At 38.6% G+C, this 17,997-nt stretch overlaps 1 protein-coding gene across 5 annotated transcripts in view; it reads left to right on the top strand.

Annotated features, from left to right (window-relative positions):
• The window catches only part of npas2 (neuronal PAS domain protein 2), a 43,858-nt gene that overhangs the window by 15,227 nt on the left and 10,634 nt on the right, over positions 1-17,997 (top strand). For 4 of the 5 annotated variants that reach the window (XM_035178008.2, XM_035178009.2, XM_035178006.2 and 1 more), the window contains exons 2-14: positions 9,788-9,986; positions 11,329-11,385; positions 11,684-11,838; positions 12,001-12,092; positions 12,489-12,578; positions 13,087-13,207; positions 14,618-14,731; positions 14,905-15,020; positions 16,555-16,637; positions 16,734-16,840; positions 17,014-17,161; positions 17,318-17,402; positions 17,506-17,632. In XM_035178008.2, the coding sequence (XP_035033899.1) occupies positions 9,931-9,986; positions 11,329-11,385; positions 11,684-11,838; positions 12,001-12,092; positions 12,489-12,578; positions 13,087-13,207; positions 14,618-14,731; positions 14,905-15,020; positions 16,555-16,637; positions 16,734-16,840; positions 17,014-17,161; positions 17,318-17,402; positions 17,506-17,632 (1,351 nt within the window). In that variant the 5' untranslated portion in view covers positions 9,788-9,930. Of the gene's footprint in view, positions 1-3,004; positions 3,647-9,787; positions 9,987-11,328; positions 11,386-11,683; positions 11,839-12,000; positions 12,093-12,488; positions 12,579-13,086; positions 13,208-14,617; positions 14,732-14,904; positions 15,021-16,554; positions 16,638-16,733; positions 16,841-17,013; positions 17,162-17,317; positions 17,403-17,505; positions 17,633-17,997 lie in introns of those variants that run through there. The other variant, XM_035178007.2, reaches the window with a different exon arrangement.

Below are 17,997 nucleotides of genomic sequence, written 5' to 3'. Positions count from 1 at the left end.
CGACAATGTATAGTCTAGTTTTACCTCCCTGAAGGAAGCACAGACAAATGTTATCACCTCACTACAAGAGGTATAATGCCAAAGATTCAAGTTACCTCTGAGGACAGAGATGTGGTTATTTAGTTTATGAAGTATGTCACTTGAGGACCAGTGAGACTGACTGTGTTTCTGTCATGTTTGGTCTAGCTTTTGTCTCTCTTCTGACACCATGTCTCACATGTCTGGTTAAAATGGCATTATACTGGTACTATATCAGAGGCCGGATCAGTCATCAAAATCTGGACTTCTGCAACAGCTGCAGACAGAAAAAGCTGTGGGAAAGTGTGACTCATTTACATGAAGATGGTCGTTGAGGCAAGTGGTCTGCAAGTTCAACATTGCCTCAACTGTGTGCCTCAAACTCATGGGTCGAGAGAGAAATCAGAATCATAAAATGTTGAACATGGAGGACTGGCAGAGCCAGAGGCAGAACTTTGGTTTGCTTTGACTTTGAAATCACATGACCACTTACTCTTTTATGTCTGGCTTACAACAAATTTTCTTTTGCCTGTTTAGCTGTCTTAATGATAAAATCTGTGTTCCAAAAAAATGATCTGGAACACAAGATGACGTTCTTCGTGCAGCTCAGATTGTAGTGTAGTCACTGTATTTAATGTCATTATATTGTGTCGTACAACTATGCTCACTCTCAATATGGCAAATTGGGAACAGGCACTTCATGTTTTCTGGTGACATGGACTGACCTGTCCAAGCAGTTGATTCTCATGTCCTCCGTTGTCTGAACTCTTCACTCACATGACAAGTGGCATTTATAACAACGCTGTCTCTTATAAGGGAAACTCTTCTGTGCCACCTGAACATCCAGGCTTGAAAGTAAAGGAATTTGTATGTGAGTTTAAAACTGAGTTTTAAGTCCAAAACAGTTTAGCAGCTGGTGTCCTGGCGGTTTACAGTCATACCATGTACATTTTATTTATATCTTTACATCCCATTTCAATCAGAACGTGTACAAATATTGCGTGTCACGCTCCACCAGTGCTTTTAAGCAATACTAGTGGTGCGGTTTTAATGAATGGCTCTGTAATTGTGTTGGTTGATGTGCCGCTTTGGTCCAGACTGAAACATCTCCATGAAATTTGGTGCAGATGTTCATTCTTTCCTCAGGATAAATTGTGGTGATTTATCTTTTCATCCATCATACCGTCAATATTTTGGTTCGGCCAGATTTATGAAAAAAAATTGTGTTTCATGCTAATTATCAGGATTTTAGCATGCTAAATTATAATAGTTAACAAGGTAAATAATATAGAAGCTAAATATCAGCAATGTAACATTGTCTTTGTGATGCTGCAATGCTAGCATGACTATTTGTCTTGTTTCACTGTAAACAAATGCTGAAATGGGGGAGAAATAACAAAGATTTATTAATTACATCATGTTAAATAGCTAGCTGATTCAAATCAATGATATTTTCATATTCAAATATGCCATAAACATATCCTTTCAGTGTAATACTTAAAACTAGGGTTAGTAATTTGTTTCTGAAATACTTTTTTGTTGAAATCCCCTTCTTGATAGCATCAACAAATAAAGTCTAATGGGAAAAAAACAAGAAAAAAAGCTGGTGTCTGTGGCCCTTGCAGGACTGTACATGTAATAAACATGATCAATCATTTCATTGGACCTGCTTACCTGTCACTAACCGAGAGGCAGGAGATAGCAGAAGCTAGCGAGATACGGAAAATTTAGCTTTTAGCAGTTGTCACCTGTGCGTGTTCATATGGTTGTAGCTCTAATGAGAGGGCCAATGGGAGGGGGTGGGATGTATCGGTAGCATTTCTTTAAAGTGTAGCCTGCTCTTACTAGCTTTTCCAGGATTACCAACCCTAGCTTTAAACATTGTGGGAAGTAGCGACTTAAGGTTGGAAAAGTGAGTCTAGGACAGGATTTAATCTGTGTGGGAGAATCACACACACACACACGCACATGCACACGCACACGCACACGCACACGCACACACACACACAGAATTTAGATCAATTATATTATATTATATATCAAAATTCAAAATTACACAGATTAAACATGGTCTGTCAGTGTTAACAAGTATTCTGTTTTGTTCAGAAGCACATGAGACTTTAGACTGTGAAAAGGCTCCGGGTCAGGGTTTTCTCACCATTAACTCACAAAGATCTTATTTGCTTCAGTTCAGATTTTGTTCTTTTATCAGCAAAAATACAGGATCACATTCAGGTTTGTCAAAAAAGCAATGAACGTCTACCTGAGTTAGAAGTTATCATATCCCACTGAGGGCTATAATCAGTGGGTTTCTGGCTTTACTCACTAAAAACAAAAGCTGTGTTTATCAAATTCAGGACTTGTGTAAGTTCTGTGCAGACTCCGTGGAGACAGCAAAATTATATTAACTGTGGAATGGTTACTGATAATTATTACATTCAAAGCGGATAGGCTTATTGTGGCGTCACCACCATCTCATTGTCTCAACAGAGTGTCCTGAAGTGAAACGCTCACTTTCACTTGTGTTCATGTTTTCTGTAAGTTCTCAGCACGAGGATACCCCTGCACCTTTACCCATCTGTGTGATCATTTGACAGAAGCAGAAAGACTCAAGGCGGGTCCATTATGAGCCCTTGAAATGAGTCATGCACACTGCTGACCCACATTTGGGACTTCAGCTGAGGGAAAAGGCAACAAGGAAGTAGTCAAAAACAAAACACAGGAAGTGCATGGGGAAGTACTTTAGGGCAAAAAACAAAAGTCTCATCCTCTTGCCTTTCTTACGGATTAGTCACCTCTGTCTGACAGCGAGGGGATTACATTCACCCTTACATTAAGGGTTGCCTCCATGCTGTGTGTAGTCTACCTGTGGCCATTTCAGCTGCAGTTTTCATCATGTCAGCAACCACCCCCCCCCCATACTGTTGACCTAATATATTCAAGGTCTTCTTGCCATGCGTCCATGGCCAAGTGGTATTAGACTTTCATTTCAGACTGTACCATTCACAATTTCACACCCAGTGCAAAAGTGAGTTGTAAACCCACATCAGACATGCAGGAGATTGTCCATCGCAGTTCTCCAAATGACATTTAATGTTAATAATATTAGCTATGTATTAAGCACGTGTTAAAGATTACAATCTGCCCCCCCCCCTGCCCGGTCACTGAAGGTTTCTCTCGGTTCTGTTGCACAGCCGACTGCTTATGCTGCTGCTGCCGTCGTTAGCCGAGTATTGAGCTACCAGCTGACCTACTTTCCTCTGTTCTCAGCCACTCAGTCCTGTTTACAAGCCACTGCCAGCGGAGGATGTGGAGTACAGTGCCTGGAAAAATAGACGGACACAGCCCACCGAGACCACGAATGGGGGATCTGGCCGTGTGTTGTTGATACATTGGGACTGTCAAAGCCGCAGACAAGCTCACCGGTGATTCGTAACAGCACGTTAATAACTTAGGCGTTGTTATACAATTTAACGCTTTCCGCGCTCTCGCCTGGTCCGTCAGACGCTGGGAGCTGCTGCGATCAGCTGCTATGTTGTAGTTTTTTAATTCTCTTCCTTCAAGAAAATGACTGGATCGGCTGAAGTTACATGTGGATTTTTGTTTCTGCTGGAGAGCCGCTTTCAAGGTACGTGCGATTTAATTTGAGCTTTCGCTTCTGCTCTCCTGACAAGAGGAGCGCAAAAATGTTGTCGTGTCGCTGCCACCCGTTTGCACTGCGCGTAACATCAAAGTTCACGAGTGGCCTCTTTGCAGATTAAAGTAGAGTTAGCCGACCACATGATTAGCTCCTGTCAATACCTAGTTAATCATTTTCTACCAGAGCCAGACTGTGGAGGCTCAACATATACTGTATTTTTTTTGGGCGAATACAGGAGTCTGAGTGTCAGCAGCTACATAAACCCCAACGCTCTTGAACGCTGCTTGCATGTTTTCAGCTCTCAGTCATCAAGAGCCCTGATTACAATGTTTAAATAACCTATTTCCCCCACCGTTGCACCACTGCTGATGACAATCAGTAGCAAAACACTGGAGGATATGTTTGTTAATGCCTCCTCTAAGACTGCCAGATAGCAAAATGTGAAAAGATATCCTTAAATAATTTCTCAGCAGGCTCAGGTCAGGCTGATGTTACCCAACCTGGCAGCTTTAAGTCTACTGGAGGTCACATTTCTCTGGCTAACCTGCTGTTTTCTTGTTCTTAAGGCATTTTGTGCTTCTCGTCTGCAGCTGACATGGTTTTCTGCAGAGACACTTCCTCTGTTTGACCCTGGGATGAAGTGTGACAGAATTACTTATTTACTATGTATATACTAGGAAGCAAGGTTCATTGAGTGCATTCGTTGCCCTCCCACTGTTTTTCATTTGTAGGTGGGTAACCAATTGAAGTGCCTCCTGTTTCCTTATCAGTGAAGGGGGAGCTTCCCTTTCTCCAGAAAGCTGAGACATTTTCTTTTGTAAATTCAGAAACTAACCTGTTATTAATGATAAAATGGATTTTAAAGCATTCAGAAATGTTGTTCATGTTTCCACTTTGTGTGTGTATGTGGTTTATATGGGCTTTTATGGTGATATGACAGATGCATTTGGGTGAGGTTAATATTTAACCACAATAACCATCTAATGGGGAAATGAAGCAAGTGAATGAATTATAATTGTGTACAAATGTGATTTTAGATTACATACAGCCCAAGCCAATGAAAACAGACTGAGATAAATGTTAAAACAAAAGTAAATCCTTGAGTAAGTACCAAAAATATAGTTTTTCCTTTTTGTCATGGACATTTCACAGTTAAGCAAAAGTGATTTTATGAAGTTCTCAAAAAAAAAGAAGAAAAGAAATAAACATTTCCAGATTGACTGAAACTCAGCCTGTCCAGGCCTTGTCAGTGTTTACCTGACGGCTTGACCTGCCGCCTCAAAACCAGATGCAGGTGGTCTGGCAATGTAAACTTTTAGACAAGCAGACAGTAGCATCCCAGACTGCGGAGTTGGATTAGCAAGTAGCCTGAACAAGTAACCCCAAGGTACTCATCCATCAGCACAAGAGAGGTAAAAACAGTGTGAGCTGGAATAATGCAATAACTTTTGAAAGACTGTTGTTGGCTTTCAGAAAGCTTTCACATACTGTAGCTTTTTCTCACTGCTAGCTAGAAAGTCTGTGTGGGTGAGTGAGTGAGAGAGACAGAGAGAGCAGGTGAAACATCATAAACCCAGTGAAAATGTCGTCTCTTGGTAACATTAGTGGTCAGCATCATGTAATTGGTGGATTTATTGTTATTCCAGGGAGGAGATTTTTCAGTACCACTTTTAAAAAGCCAAGTACGCATGTTATATATAACGGCTTTCACTTCAATTTGTCATTTAGGGACATGGGAATAACATGGTCAACAACAGCTCTTATCGTGTTGACGACCATTTATTTTGAATGTTCAATCTTCTTAATTATTGCTTTTTATTGCATTACTAGATAATTTCTCAACCATTAATGAAGCCATTATTTACAACTCAATATAAAGTTGGGGTTTGGGAAACACAGATTGGCATTTTATGGACGAAACAACTAATTGATTAATCAAGAAAGTATTTGTTAATTGCAATCCTACTGGAAAATATAGTCTTTGGCTGATCCAGCAATTTTTGTATCAATTTATTCAAGACACTGATGAAAAATGCCTCTTGATGTGCATTATTCACATTATTAGTCATGATGGCTTAAGATAGCTACTATGATGTAAACGGTAACACATCTATAGCTGTAAAGTTTCCATAGTCTCTCCCTAAGAAAAAAAACAAAGTAAAGAGAAAATCCCAGTTGAAATATGAATAAACTAGGTCTGTCTAGATGCTAGGTAAATGTGGAAGTTCTAACTCTAATTTGTTCCATAAATTAAGGTCAATATAATTACATAGTTCTTTGCCAGTACAAGGGATACTCACCATCTTGTCCTATATCCTAAAATAGAAGAACAAAGCAGGTTTTCTTTGGTCTGTGGGTTTACAGTAGATTACAAATAAATGCACTGCTGTATGAATTACCCAGTTCCATGTTACAACAGTTCTTTGAGGGGAAAAGTCTGGACTTTATTCTTGTGTAATGTATGAAGGAGAATGAAGACTAAATGCTGTGTCATTAATACTAAATCCTCTTGAGTTGACGTTGACAGGCATGTCAGCCACACCCTATGCACTGACGTAAAAAGGTATTTTCTCTTGAGAAATATCTGCTGTCAGCATCTTTCATCTGTGCCCATGTCATTCACCAGCCATTGTAAGTTTACAGTTACTGACACTCTCACCTTTTTGCACAAGTGGTGTAATTCACCAATAACTAAAAGATAGTCAGAGGTTTTGATAATCCGTAAATGATCTGTCACATGACAGTGGTGTAGTATTTCAGATAGTTTAAATGTTTGTATTTACAAGATAACACAGCTACCTGAGGGAATGTGGCTGCAGCCTGTGAGTAACTCGATGTTCAAGGACCAGTACAATTGTCATTTCAAAGAAAAGAAACAAAAGTGAAGAAGAAATATGAGCTTTGCAGATGTACTTTTATTATTTCTGCTGTGTAGTATCAGAACTTCAGCAGCGAATGAGCTGTCTGGTGTCTGGAAGTGACACCGCCACCCTTTTTTCACATCAAATCCATCAGATGTTTTCAATGACTGCACAATGGTGTTTGGAATAAAAATAAGACTGGTTGTAACTTTTAAGATTGGCTAGATGTTTAGGAATACAACACTGGGTGCAAACATTAAATATGTAAGAGCTGTTTGCCTCAGGAAAGCTTGTATATATTTACTGGGCTTTAAATTAAATATACAAATCGACAGCATTATCCCGCAAGAGCTTTTAGGCAGGGAAGGTGGAGTGTTAGATGTTTTGGCAGCAGGTGTTTTTCCTCCATTAAAATTTTAAATTTTTTAATTAATCTATGTACTTTCAAGAAAACGCTGTAATTCCTGCATTTACTTTCCTCTGTGGAAGTTTATGCACAATAAGAAAGTCTGCATGTTGTTTACAGCCTACACAGAGTTTGGTCGTGAACTTGAACATGACCGTACTGACTTCTACAATGAGTTCAGGTTGCTGGTTAAAGGCTTTAAATACCTGGGGGCACAAGTGTAACTGGACTCTGGTGTTTTCTAGCTGTTAACCTTGCAAGGTGTGGTTTAACCTCAATACATTATAAGCATAGAGGCTGAAATGTGAGGCTTCATTTTACATGGTTCTGGAGAGTGAAGAAATCCCTGATGCACCCCAAACTGTGCATTTTTAGAAGATTTTAAATTTTTTTAATTTTACCAGTAGTTTAAATTCAATTATCAGTGGACAGCAATGCAGTCAATGCAGAAGTTATGTTTCTGATTATGCATTAGTGTTAACCCTCAGAGATAACATTGTATGTTGGTGCTGAGTATGAATAGATAGTCAGGGTTAATTTGGGAAACATCAATATAACAATGGTCCATTTAAAGGATTCTTATGTTTGTGTATGTTCAGTGGACATGAGAGGGAGGAAAGGGATTGTGTGCATTCATTAAGACTGTAATGGAAAGGTCTGTTTCCATTGAATTGTTTGGGTAACTGTCAGTACATGTTGGATAACCAAGTCTTCTTACCTTCATCAAGCTCCCTGAGGGTGGGGTGACACCATGGGTATGAGATAATAAAATATATATATAGTATAGACATATATATAGTATAGACATATATATAGTATAGCAAAATTTCTATGCTAAGAGTAAACACCATTGTTTAGGCTTCCAAAGTAAAGGCTTGGGAAATGACATCCACAGAACATTTAAGGTGTGTTTCAGGGTAGTTATTATAAAACACTTTTGTTTGACTGTGTTCATGATTCATTATTGCTCACTTGAAGTAGGAGATGGGATGTGACGCTGGGCCTCCTGTGTTTAAGTCAAACACCTTGGAAGCCTGTTCAAAGGGGCATTGCTTCCTGCTTTAGAACTAGATGCATTTTAGTTATTTACTTTTTGCTAATTAGTTGTTTATGAAGGCGCTATCCCCTGGTGGCTAATGTCAAATGTGAATTAATTTAATTATTATTAATATCCTGAACAGGAATTTGGGCTCTTGGATTTTTTATTTTGTGCGAAGCAGTGAGGGGGTGTGTGGAAGGTGAGAGTTTGGGAGAAAGCACAGAAAAGCGGAACAAATCAGAAACCAATGATGCTGTCGTCTGTATAATCAGTAAGAACAGGAACTTATGAGTTCTTGGTTTTAAAACAAACAGCAGTATTTATATCTGCCATGAACTGTCTGAGATCAGAGCATAAGTGACATGCTTTTAGTGAAGAGTGGACATTTTTTATATACACTATATAGAGAGGTCGTATAATTTGTTAGAGCCAGTCTTCATTCAAAATCCTACACATGAGAATTTTAAATCAGATTATTTCATCTGACATGAAAGCGTGAATTTGAGAAGTGCAGTGATGATGCAGATATTTATTCAGTAAAATTGACATGGGGGAATGTCACAGTATGACATGTTTTCTTTTCTGTTTAGTCATGGTATGATCAAAATAACTCATGTATCTGGTGCTCAATGGAAGTCAGTCTTGTAGTTAGTGGCTGTTTGACTCTTTCTCCTCTCATATGTTTCACCCTTGAGCTGCAGTGCTTTGTAACTGGAAATGTAGTTTATTCCAGTAAGTACATCTCTGTGGCTGAAGTAAGTGAAATTGTATTTTACCAGCTCCATACAGTTGTACCTGTTCGTATATACTATGTGGGTAACAGAATTTATTTGTATAGCACCAAAACACAACATGCATAACTATAATAGGGAATACTGAAACCAAATATTGGATGTACTCTTTTTATCTACTGTAAAAGTGCACAAGAAGACTAGTGCAGAATACAGACCATTTTTTGTTATATCGAGACTAATAATCTGTAAGTAGTTAATTATTCAGGGTTGCACCAAATCACGTATTTCTCTTCTCATATTGACTCTCCTTTGACTTAAAAATGCAATAACAGGTAGTTTCCCCGAGGCCACTTGTGTACATCACTCGACTGCCTGAATTCCCTTTTCCGCTCAAACTCTAGTCATAACTTGAATATGATTTATATTTAATGTCAAATGTTTCTAGACCACAAAACCCATCAACCATTTAAAACAACATCAAAGGAACGTGTGTGTGTTTCTACTAGAACTTGATGGGGATTTTGAATAAAATACCAGCCCTTTGTTATTGTGCGTATTTAAGATAGATTAGACATGATGCACGTTCTGTTAACCAAATAAAGAAAACATATTGGTTTGAAGTGTTAACCATATGCAGAGGTGTCACTAATAACTGTAAACAAATAAAGTCCCCTGTTGTTTAATTGCTGCCGAACAAAGCTCCAGTCTGTGAGCTCTGAGTTTGGATTAGGTGGCTGTTACTACACAGGGTTGTCAAAAAGAGGTGTCGTCTTCAGACTCATTTTTCTAGGTCAGGGGAGCTCCTCCTGTGCAACAACACTTCTTTTGTGATGAAGTACTGTACTCAGGTGGAGGCTGAAGGGGGTAATGTACTTTACATTGTGTTGTAGTTGCGTCACACCCTATATCCTTATTGTTAAAGAGGATGGATGTTTTTCACAGATGTCCGGAGGATCTTATGTATTTTCCTTAAAGCTGGTCTCATGGAAAAAGCCTTCCTACAATATGTTAACATGAGTTCATCAGGAGTTTTCATCCTCCGTCCAAAATCTATCTTTTAGGTTGTAATGATTTTGTCTATGTTCACAGGACTTGGCGTTTCTTTGGTGGACTGGAGGCAGTGGTGGGTAGCTGGTCCGTGGTAGGATTTTCCACAAGAGTGTTCAGACAAGGTCAGCGCGGATGGGACTTATAAGACTTCAGAAAGGGCCTGGTTGGGAAAGGGTGTGAGAATGGACAACCTTTCTGACTTTGGTGTCCCTTGCTCATCCGCCCACAGGGAATGGGAGTGAGTATCAAATCAATTTACCTTCAGTTTGTGATCTGTTTTTATACACAGGACTTGATTTATTCACATATGACATGTTCTTCAACATTTGAGTGGGCTGAAACTGAGCAGGGGTACCTTGTGTGTGCATTTTAATCTATCTATTGTTTTTTCTGTGATATAAATGCAGATGAACTGCTTGTCAGAAATTCTGAAAAGATACATTTTCAGTCAAACTACAACAGAGATACAAAAAATAAGAAAAGAGAAGAGTTGGTTGACTGTGGATTAAGGGGAGATGATGATCGGAGACAAGTCTACTGCATGAACTGATTTCTGAGAAGGATCCAGATGACTCATTATTAAAGGAATTTGGAGCTTCCCTGAAGTTGAAATTAAATGTCACTGTATAAAAGAATATGTTAAATGAGTAATACATGAAAAACACATTCCAAAAAGTATTTCATTAAATTTGGGTCTGAATAACTGAAGAAATAATTCAAATGTACAGTGCATATTCTTCCGTTTGAGCTGAAGTGTGCAATAATGCACACTGTGCTATTTGTGTTATTTATAAAAAAATAATACTCACACAGAATTAGTGAAACAATCACTAATCATATCACTTGTAGACTTCAGTTCATGTATGACCATTGTATTGCCTGCTCATTGTATGCCCTGACCACACCAGTAGCCCACATCAGTGTAGACACAGTGTAAAAGGAAATACTTCTAACATTTTCATGTGATCATACTTACTACACAAATTAGCTTTAAAGGGTTTTACCATCTGTCCATACACCTTTGAGTCGGATTAGGAAGAATAGCAACTCATAACTAACGAAGAGTTATGCACAGGCCTTAAATTCGAACCTAAACCTGAATATATATTTTGGCTTCATTGCATCTGTCAATTAGTCACCAGGCTAATGCAACATGCTACACACTTGTTCTTTCTTCCCACCGGGTAGCTCTACTCCACCTACAACACATGATATGATTGATTGCAGAAAATTAGCAACTTCAGACGAAGAAAGATGGAAATGTTTTGATAAATTCTATTTGGAAAAAAAATGAAACCCAAATTTACACCCTTCTACAACCAGAACTGGGCAGCAGGTCAGGGAGCACTCAAATTGCTTATAAGACACAGTAGCAGAGTAACTTGCTATTTTCCATACTAAAGTTAAAGTCTTGTTTCGGTTAGGCTGTTTATGCTTTGTGACGGCTTATTTCTTTAATGAATACATTTAAGTATAATGTGCTGTTCTGGCTTCAGATATTAAATATGTGTTTGTGATTATGTGTAAAGAAGATGACATTGGCTGAAACAACATTTTAACTTTTAGCACTCTGTTTCTAGCACCAACAGCTGCGTGGACGATTTAATGGATGATGACGAGAAAGACAGGGCAAAAAGGTACTCAGTCCTCTGTGCATGTTAATGATTGTATTTTCGTTTGGTTGGAGGTAATATGTGTGTGTACTGTATAATACAGGCCAATGAAGTTTTGGCTCATCTCAGTGTCACATTTCAATTCAAGTCTTTGAATTTTAAGACTATCTGAGCACAACATTTGAAGAAAATGTACATAGTTTAATACTATTAATACCAGTTTAAGTATTTCTCAATAGATCAGCTCAAGTTTCCTGATTTGTGGAGCTTTTGCCTTTAAGTCCACTGATTGATAATTGGTTTTGTGTGTTGACGTTTTAAGGGCATCCCGTAACAAATCGGAAAAGAAAAGAAGAGACCAATTCAATGTGCTCATCAAGGAGCTATGCACTATGCTGCAGGGCCAAGGCCATCCACGCAAGATGGACAAGTCCACCATACTGCAGAGAACTATTGATTTCTTGCAGAAACAGAAAGGTAAGAAATGTATTGTATACAGCATGAGTTCTCGAAAAAATGTTGACTTTATGTATTTCCCCACTTTTTGGAGTAATTAACTTATATAATTCTTAGGAATCATTTTTAGATTCCGTCATGAAGTTAGTTTAATCCTTTTACTTGCCCTTCTATCTTCTTTAGACATCACTGCACAGAATGAAACCTGCGATGTGAGACAGGACTGGAAGCCTTCGTTCCTCAGTAATGAGGAGTTCACTCAGCTAATGCTGGAGGTAAAGCTCAGGAGGATGTGTTTGTAGAACAGCTAATGATGATTAAGCTTTGACTAATATTGTTAACAAAATAAAAGACACAGTCTCTCAAATGCCCATGGAGAACTGGGCAAGATGAAATGCGATGAGAATTAAATGATTGGCTTGGTTATATTTCCACTGTTGTTCAAGTTGACTTATCCCAGAGCATTGTAAGAATTGTAAGAACTCCTGAACTGTGGTGGCAATGGAGGAGGCAAACACATTAATAACATGCCAGTATGATTTTGTTATGCAATTATCTACCACAGATGTAGATGACATGTGAAAGTGTACGAGTGTAACTGTTCATTTGCACAATGCTGTTCTACATACTTGTAGCCTCAATGTCAAGCCCCCACCTTTTCCCTCTTACAGGCCCTAGATGGTTTCTTGGTAGCATTAACTACAGATGGAAACATCATATACGTATCTGACAGTGTGTCTTCACTTACTGGCCATTTACCGGTAAGTAAGGAAGCTAAAATCAGTTACTTTACCCTCTTGCTTACTCTGCATTGTGTTGTTGTTGTCGTCCTTTTTTTTTCTTCTAATTTTGATCTTTTAATCTTTTTTTTTCTATTTTAAGAAACGTCAAAATAGAAAACAAATACACACATACAAAATATACAAATGACAAGGACAAAAAGCACACATAATAATAATGAAAGATAATGTGTTTTTTTATTCTAATCCTGTTTTTTTATGTTGCTTATGAATTGATCTGTTATTCACCTGATCTAATTAAGGGCATTATTATATGTTGATGTTCATTTCATTCACATTTCAGAGCGATAGTATAGACATCACATTTAGGCTCATGGCTCCTAAGTGTATCTGAAATAACTTTAAAACACTGAAACCTTGCACTGGTTAATGATGATGTCACATGTAACTATATTTGTATCGAAGCACTGTTACATATTGTACACTCCCCCAATACTGACCATCATTCTTGTATCCTTTTTTGCACCAGTCAGATATGGTGGACCAAAATATCTTGAATTTCCTCCCGGAGCGGGAACATGGGGAGGTGTATAAGCTGCTATCATCCCACATGCTGATGACTGACCCCATTGCTGCTGACTTCCTTGACAGTGAGTATCCTACTGGGCGGCCTCTCTGTGCACGTCTGGCCCTTGTCCGTGTCTAACACCACACTGCGTCTGGGTCATCGCATTGAAGCTCGACAGTTGAACGGTTAAAGCCTGCAGATTTGTCTCCGATCTTATCGGAAGGTCAAATGTTGGGGATGAATGCGGAGAAAATCCTGTTTAGTTTTTTTTAATTTATTTTGTAGCTCAGAGTTTTTTTAATTTTTAAGTTTTTGGTTGAAATATAGACACTTCACAGAACTTCATTCTTGTTATCAGTCTTGCCAAATTATTTTAGACTCATTTTTGTGTGTCAGAACATCTCTGAAGTTTGCTTTGACACTGTAAATACCACTTCAAGCTCTTTAAATATAGAGCAAGTTGCTGAATTGGGGTCCATACTTTATTGGATTGCTGATTAGTGTGTATCTAAGATTAGCCTTTTAGCTAATAATAGGTGCTAGCTTAGTATCATAGTTAAGACTTTAAATCACTGTTATGCTCTTGCACTAATCCAAAGCAGTGTAGTATCTGGGGCTCAAGACACTGACCTTAATCCGGTGTCACTATTGGGCTTTTCTGGGGAAGAGAGATGGTGAGTGGCAAGTGTCTCAGTCTGTCCTCAGAAGCCTAAATAGGAAACTGTCACGGAGCCATGTCTGCAGTAATCACCATCATCTCCTGGGCACAGTTTTAAAAACACACATCAGTCTTTGGTGCTTCCTCCATGAAAAGGAATGTCTGGCTTTTAAGCAAATAACGCTCAATCAAGTTTCATCAAATGAGGATTTTCAAGTTCACCTGCTTGTTTTCTCCTTTTACGTGTCTTAAGTCACCAAAAAAGCTAATTTAAGTGGTGCCCAAACTATCCTGACCTCTTCATTCAAAACTATATGATTTTGGGGATCTGGAGAATGACCACATGCCTGTAGATGGTAGCAAATTATGCACAGTTAAGTAGTAAATGTGTTTTTGATTAATCAACATTTTTTCTGCCGTAGAGTTTATATGTGAGGACGACACAAAGACAAGTGTTTGTGTTGTTAAATCATAGATCAGCTCCTCTGACTCCCAAAAGAAACTAAGAAAAGTACTAATTACTATAAATATAAATATTTCTTAAGAATTATTTCATTGCGCTAAATTTATGTGAAGTCTTTTATTCACCTCATGATATTCTATAACAAACATTACCACCGTGGGATATCATCTGTAGACCTGTTAAGAGTTTGCAATGTTCCATATGCATTGTACTCTTCTCTGTTCTTCATCTGCAAACTGCAGACCTGCAACTTGTCTGTCAAACCAAACCCAAAAATATTGAGAAGCTCCTCATTAATAATAAGGCAATTTGTAGATACATGTATATTGTATAATGACTGGGCTTAAAAATGAAAATCTGCTGTTTTTCAGGTGAGGCACATATTGAATTTTGCTGTCATCTAGCCAGAGGTAACATTGACCCCAAAGAGCCACCTGTGTACGAGTATGTCAAGTTTGTTGGAGATTTCAAGTTTCATAACAATGGTAAGGATTTTAGTTTTCTTTAAAAGACTTAAAATTGCATAAAATGTTCATTTCAGTGTTGTTCATGTATCCTCTTAATATATATAGATATAAATAGTTATTTTCATTGAATAAGATTATGACAAATGTCTCAACTAACTGTGTTCCCATATCCTTTTTCTTCTGTCACACAGTGCCTAGATCTTGTAACGGACTTGAGTTGACGCTACCAAGAAGCCTACAGTCAGCATTGGAGGAGCAGGTCTGCCTCATCGCTACTGTACGATTAGTCACTCCACAGTTTCTCAAGGTGAGACCAGCTGGGATCTTGAAACTTGAGCCTTGGTGTATTTTGCATGTGGCGTCATTACCCTCAAAGGAAGAAAACAGGGGCGATACTGAACCAGGAATAATCAAACAGCAGTGAGCTGTGGTCTATGGGATGAAGGAGATTTAGTCGTGTCCATATTGACTGCACAGAGTCAAGTGCTCTCTAGACATTTCCTGTTGCACACTGTCACACTGTGTTCCTCCCAGCTGATTATATCATTAGGATGCACCTGATCCCTACGGTGCTCAGTGAGTTTACATCTGGACACGTGCCAAGTGACTGAAGTCAAATAGAGTTGCATTCATATGTTTGCAACCTTCCTGTGATCAACTCAGATCACAGGATCTCAGGCTGGGGGAGGGATAGCTGCACTGTCACTCTAGTTGTTATAATGAAAACAATAGTGATACTTAAAGATGTAATAATGTCAATAATAACAGCAGCAATTGTAGCTGCACCAATCAATGATATAGGTAGTAATGATAATACTGGTGATAATAAATAATATGCTAATAATAATAGTTGAGTAGTTGTGGCAGATTTGGAACCTGTAGCTCTGTTGTCAGAGATGTGCTCAGTGCATCATGGGAGTTTCCCCCACAGTCAAAGCTTATAGCAGCATTATAAAGGGATCCTTATGGGCTAACCTGAGCAACACTAATGATAACGTTATTAAAGAGGAACATTTAAAGCCACAAGTGAAAGTGCCTTCAGAACGCAAAGGGACCTAATGGGATAATACAGTACTATGAGCTCTTGAAGATATGTAGGGAGAAGGATTTTGAATTTTATTCTAGATTGAATGGCATTGACACATGTCATTAAACTCCTGTTTATCATATCACAATAATTATGTCAGCGTAAAAACCTTTTTCTACAAAGGTTTAGAAAATATTAATTTATGAATGTTTTTAATAAGTGGAACATGACAGGAATTTCCATTTTACCTTTCCACCTCAAAATATGCTGGAGCTCAGAGGGTAGATCTATTTAACAGACTCTATTCTTCCCCACTACTTATTCCAAAATTTAAAAGAAAAAAACACTGATTACCCTCATTTACCGTATGGAATGACTGGAACAATGAATGTCTGGACTACGTGACATGGAACATTTTTTTCCTCAGATTCTCAGACACAAGACACATCCTTTGCACATACTGGTTTTAATCTGCAGGTTTGGAACCCTACAAAGTTCCCCCCCCAGACCAGTTTCAGTGATCATAAGCTTTTGTTACAGCTTTTTAGAAAATAATCCTAACATGCAAACAACACAAATATAATTCCAAAATAGTATGTACATAGTACATAGTACAGAAGTTATACTGTACATTCTGTTACATGCTATAGTACAAGCATTATACTTGTATTTATTAAATAGTTCTGGTGGCTTCACATTATAGTAGTGCATCAAATCTCCAAACCAAATAATAGAAAATATAATGAGACTGTTAACTCCTGTCTTTATTGTGAGGTTTTAATCATGACTTTCTCGATCTGTGACTGTGGCTTAGGATTTGTGTAATGTGGAAGATCCTTGTGATGAGTTCACTTCCAGACACAGCCTTGAATGGAAGTTTCTGTTTTTAGATCACAGGTAAATGGTTTGTTTCTTCCTCTCAATCAATCATTAGGTTTTTATTTGTAACAAAAATCTTTCTAATGTGAAGATCATCTTCTTCTTTTTTTTCAGAGCTTCACCAATCATCGGCTATTTACCCTTTGAGGTTCTTGGAACGTCCGGCTATGATTACTATCATGTAGATGACTTGGAGCTTATAGCTCAGTGTCACAATCAGTGTAAGTAACTTTTCTGTCTGCTGCATCTTTCTTTCCAACCCTCACCACCACATCCAGGAATCCATTTCTCTCAAATAGGTTCAAGTTAAGATAAATGAATTCACTGTACTAGTGCAAAGACCTGTGATGCCTGAACATGTCACTGATGTGTGTCTTCTTTTTTCTCCTCTTAGTAATGCAGTTTGGAAAAGGTAAATCGTGTTACTATCGCTTCCTGACCAAAGGGCAGCAGTGGATTTGGTTGCAGACTCACTACTACATCACTTACCACCAGTGGAACTCCAAGCCTGAGTTCATTGTCTGCACTCACACTGTTGTCAGGTAAAAACTGATTCTTTTACCCTGGGGTAGTTTTGACGTGTGCCAAGTCTGTGTGTAGGTCATCGGCTGTTTTGGCAAAGATAGCGGGGGTTTTAGATTCAGACAGGGGTCGATCAACACCTGTCACTCATGGTGTTTCTATCTGCTGTTATTCAGTTATGCTGAAGTGCGAGCTGAAAGGAGGAGAGCATTTGGCCTTGAAGAGCTCTCTCCACCTGAGATAGCTCCCTCCTCTGTGAAGGTAAAGTATCAAGACTCCTTTTACTGTACATACAGTCTGTGATGCCTACAAGGACCAAGCCTTATATCTGACCTTCTGTTTTAAACATGGCTCTGTGTTCTAGGCTCAGGAGCTGTACTTGGACATCTGCTCCACACTGGACCCTACACGGGACAAAAACAGTGGTGCACGTTCGGTATCCTCCCACAGCTCCCGGAAGTCCTCCCACACAGCGCTGTCAGACTCTGCATGTGAGTCATCCTCTGCTCCCTAAAGTGCTAACTCACTCAACAGCAGGTCAATATTAACAGTTATCCTGCTCCTGTATGGCTGCAGGAAACACTGTCATTTACATTTGGCAGAAAAAATGTAAGAAAATAAAAAAAGTTGAGCCCTTGTATTTTAATCTGAAAAGATCTTGTGATCAGATTTAAAACCTCTTCAACAAACAGATTATAAGTCAATAAAACACCCACTGTTATATATGTGGATGACGATGCAACTATGATTAAACGTTTCCAAGGTTTACTTTAGCGTGGCCTATTTTCCTGAGCCTCCAGTCTCTCTGACTTCATCTGCTCTTCCACCCACCGTTTAATGTACTAAAAGCCTTAAC

The sequence above is a fragment of the Hippoglossus stenolepis genome, chromosome 15, assembly GCF_022539355.2.
Source record: "Hippoglossus stenolepis isolate QCI-W04-F060 chromosome 15, HSTE1.2, whole genome shotgun sequence".
Lineage (NCBI taxonomy): Eukaryota > Metazoa > Chordata > Actinopteri > Pleuronectiformes > Pleuronectidae > Hippoglossus > Hippoglossus stenolepis.
The sequence above is the reverse complement of the archived record's forward strand: the minus strand, read 5'-3'. Positions and strand labels throughout refer to the sequence as shown.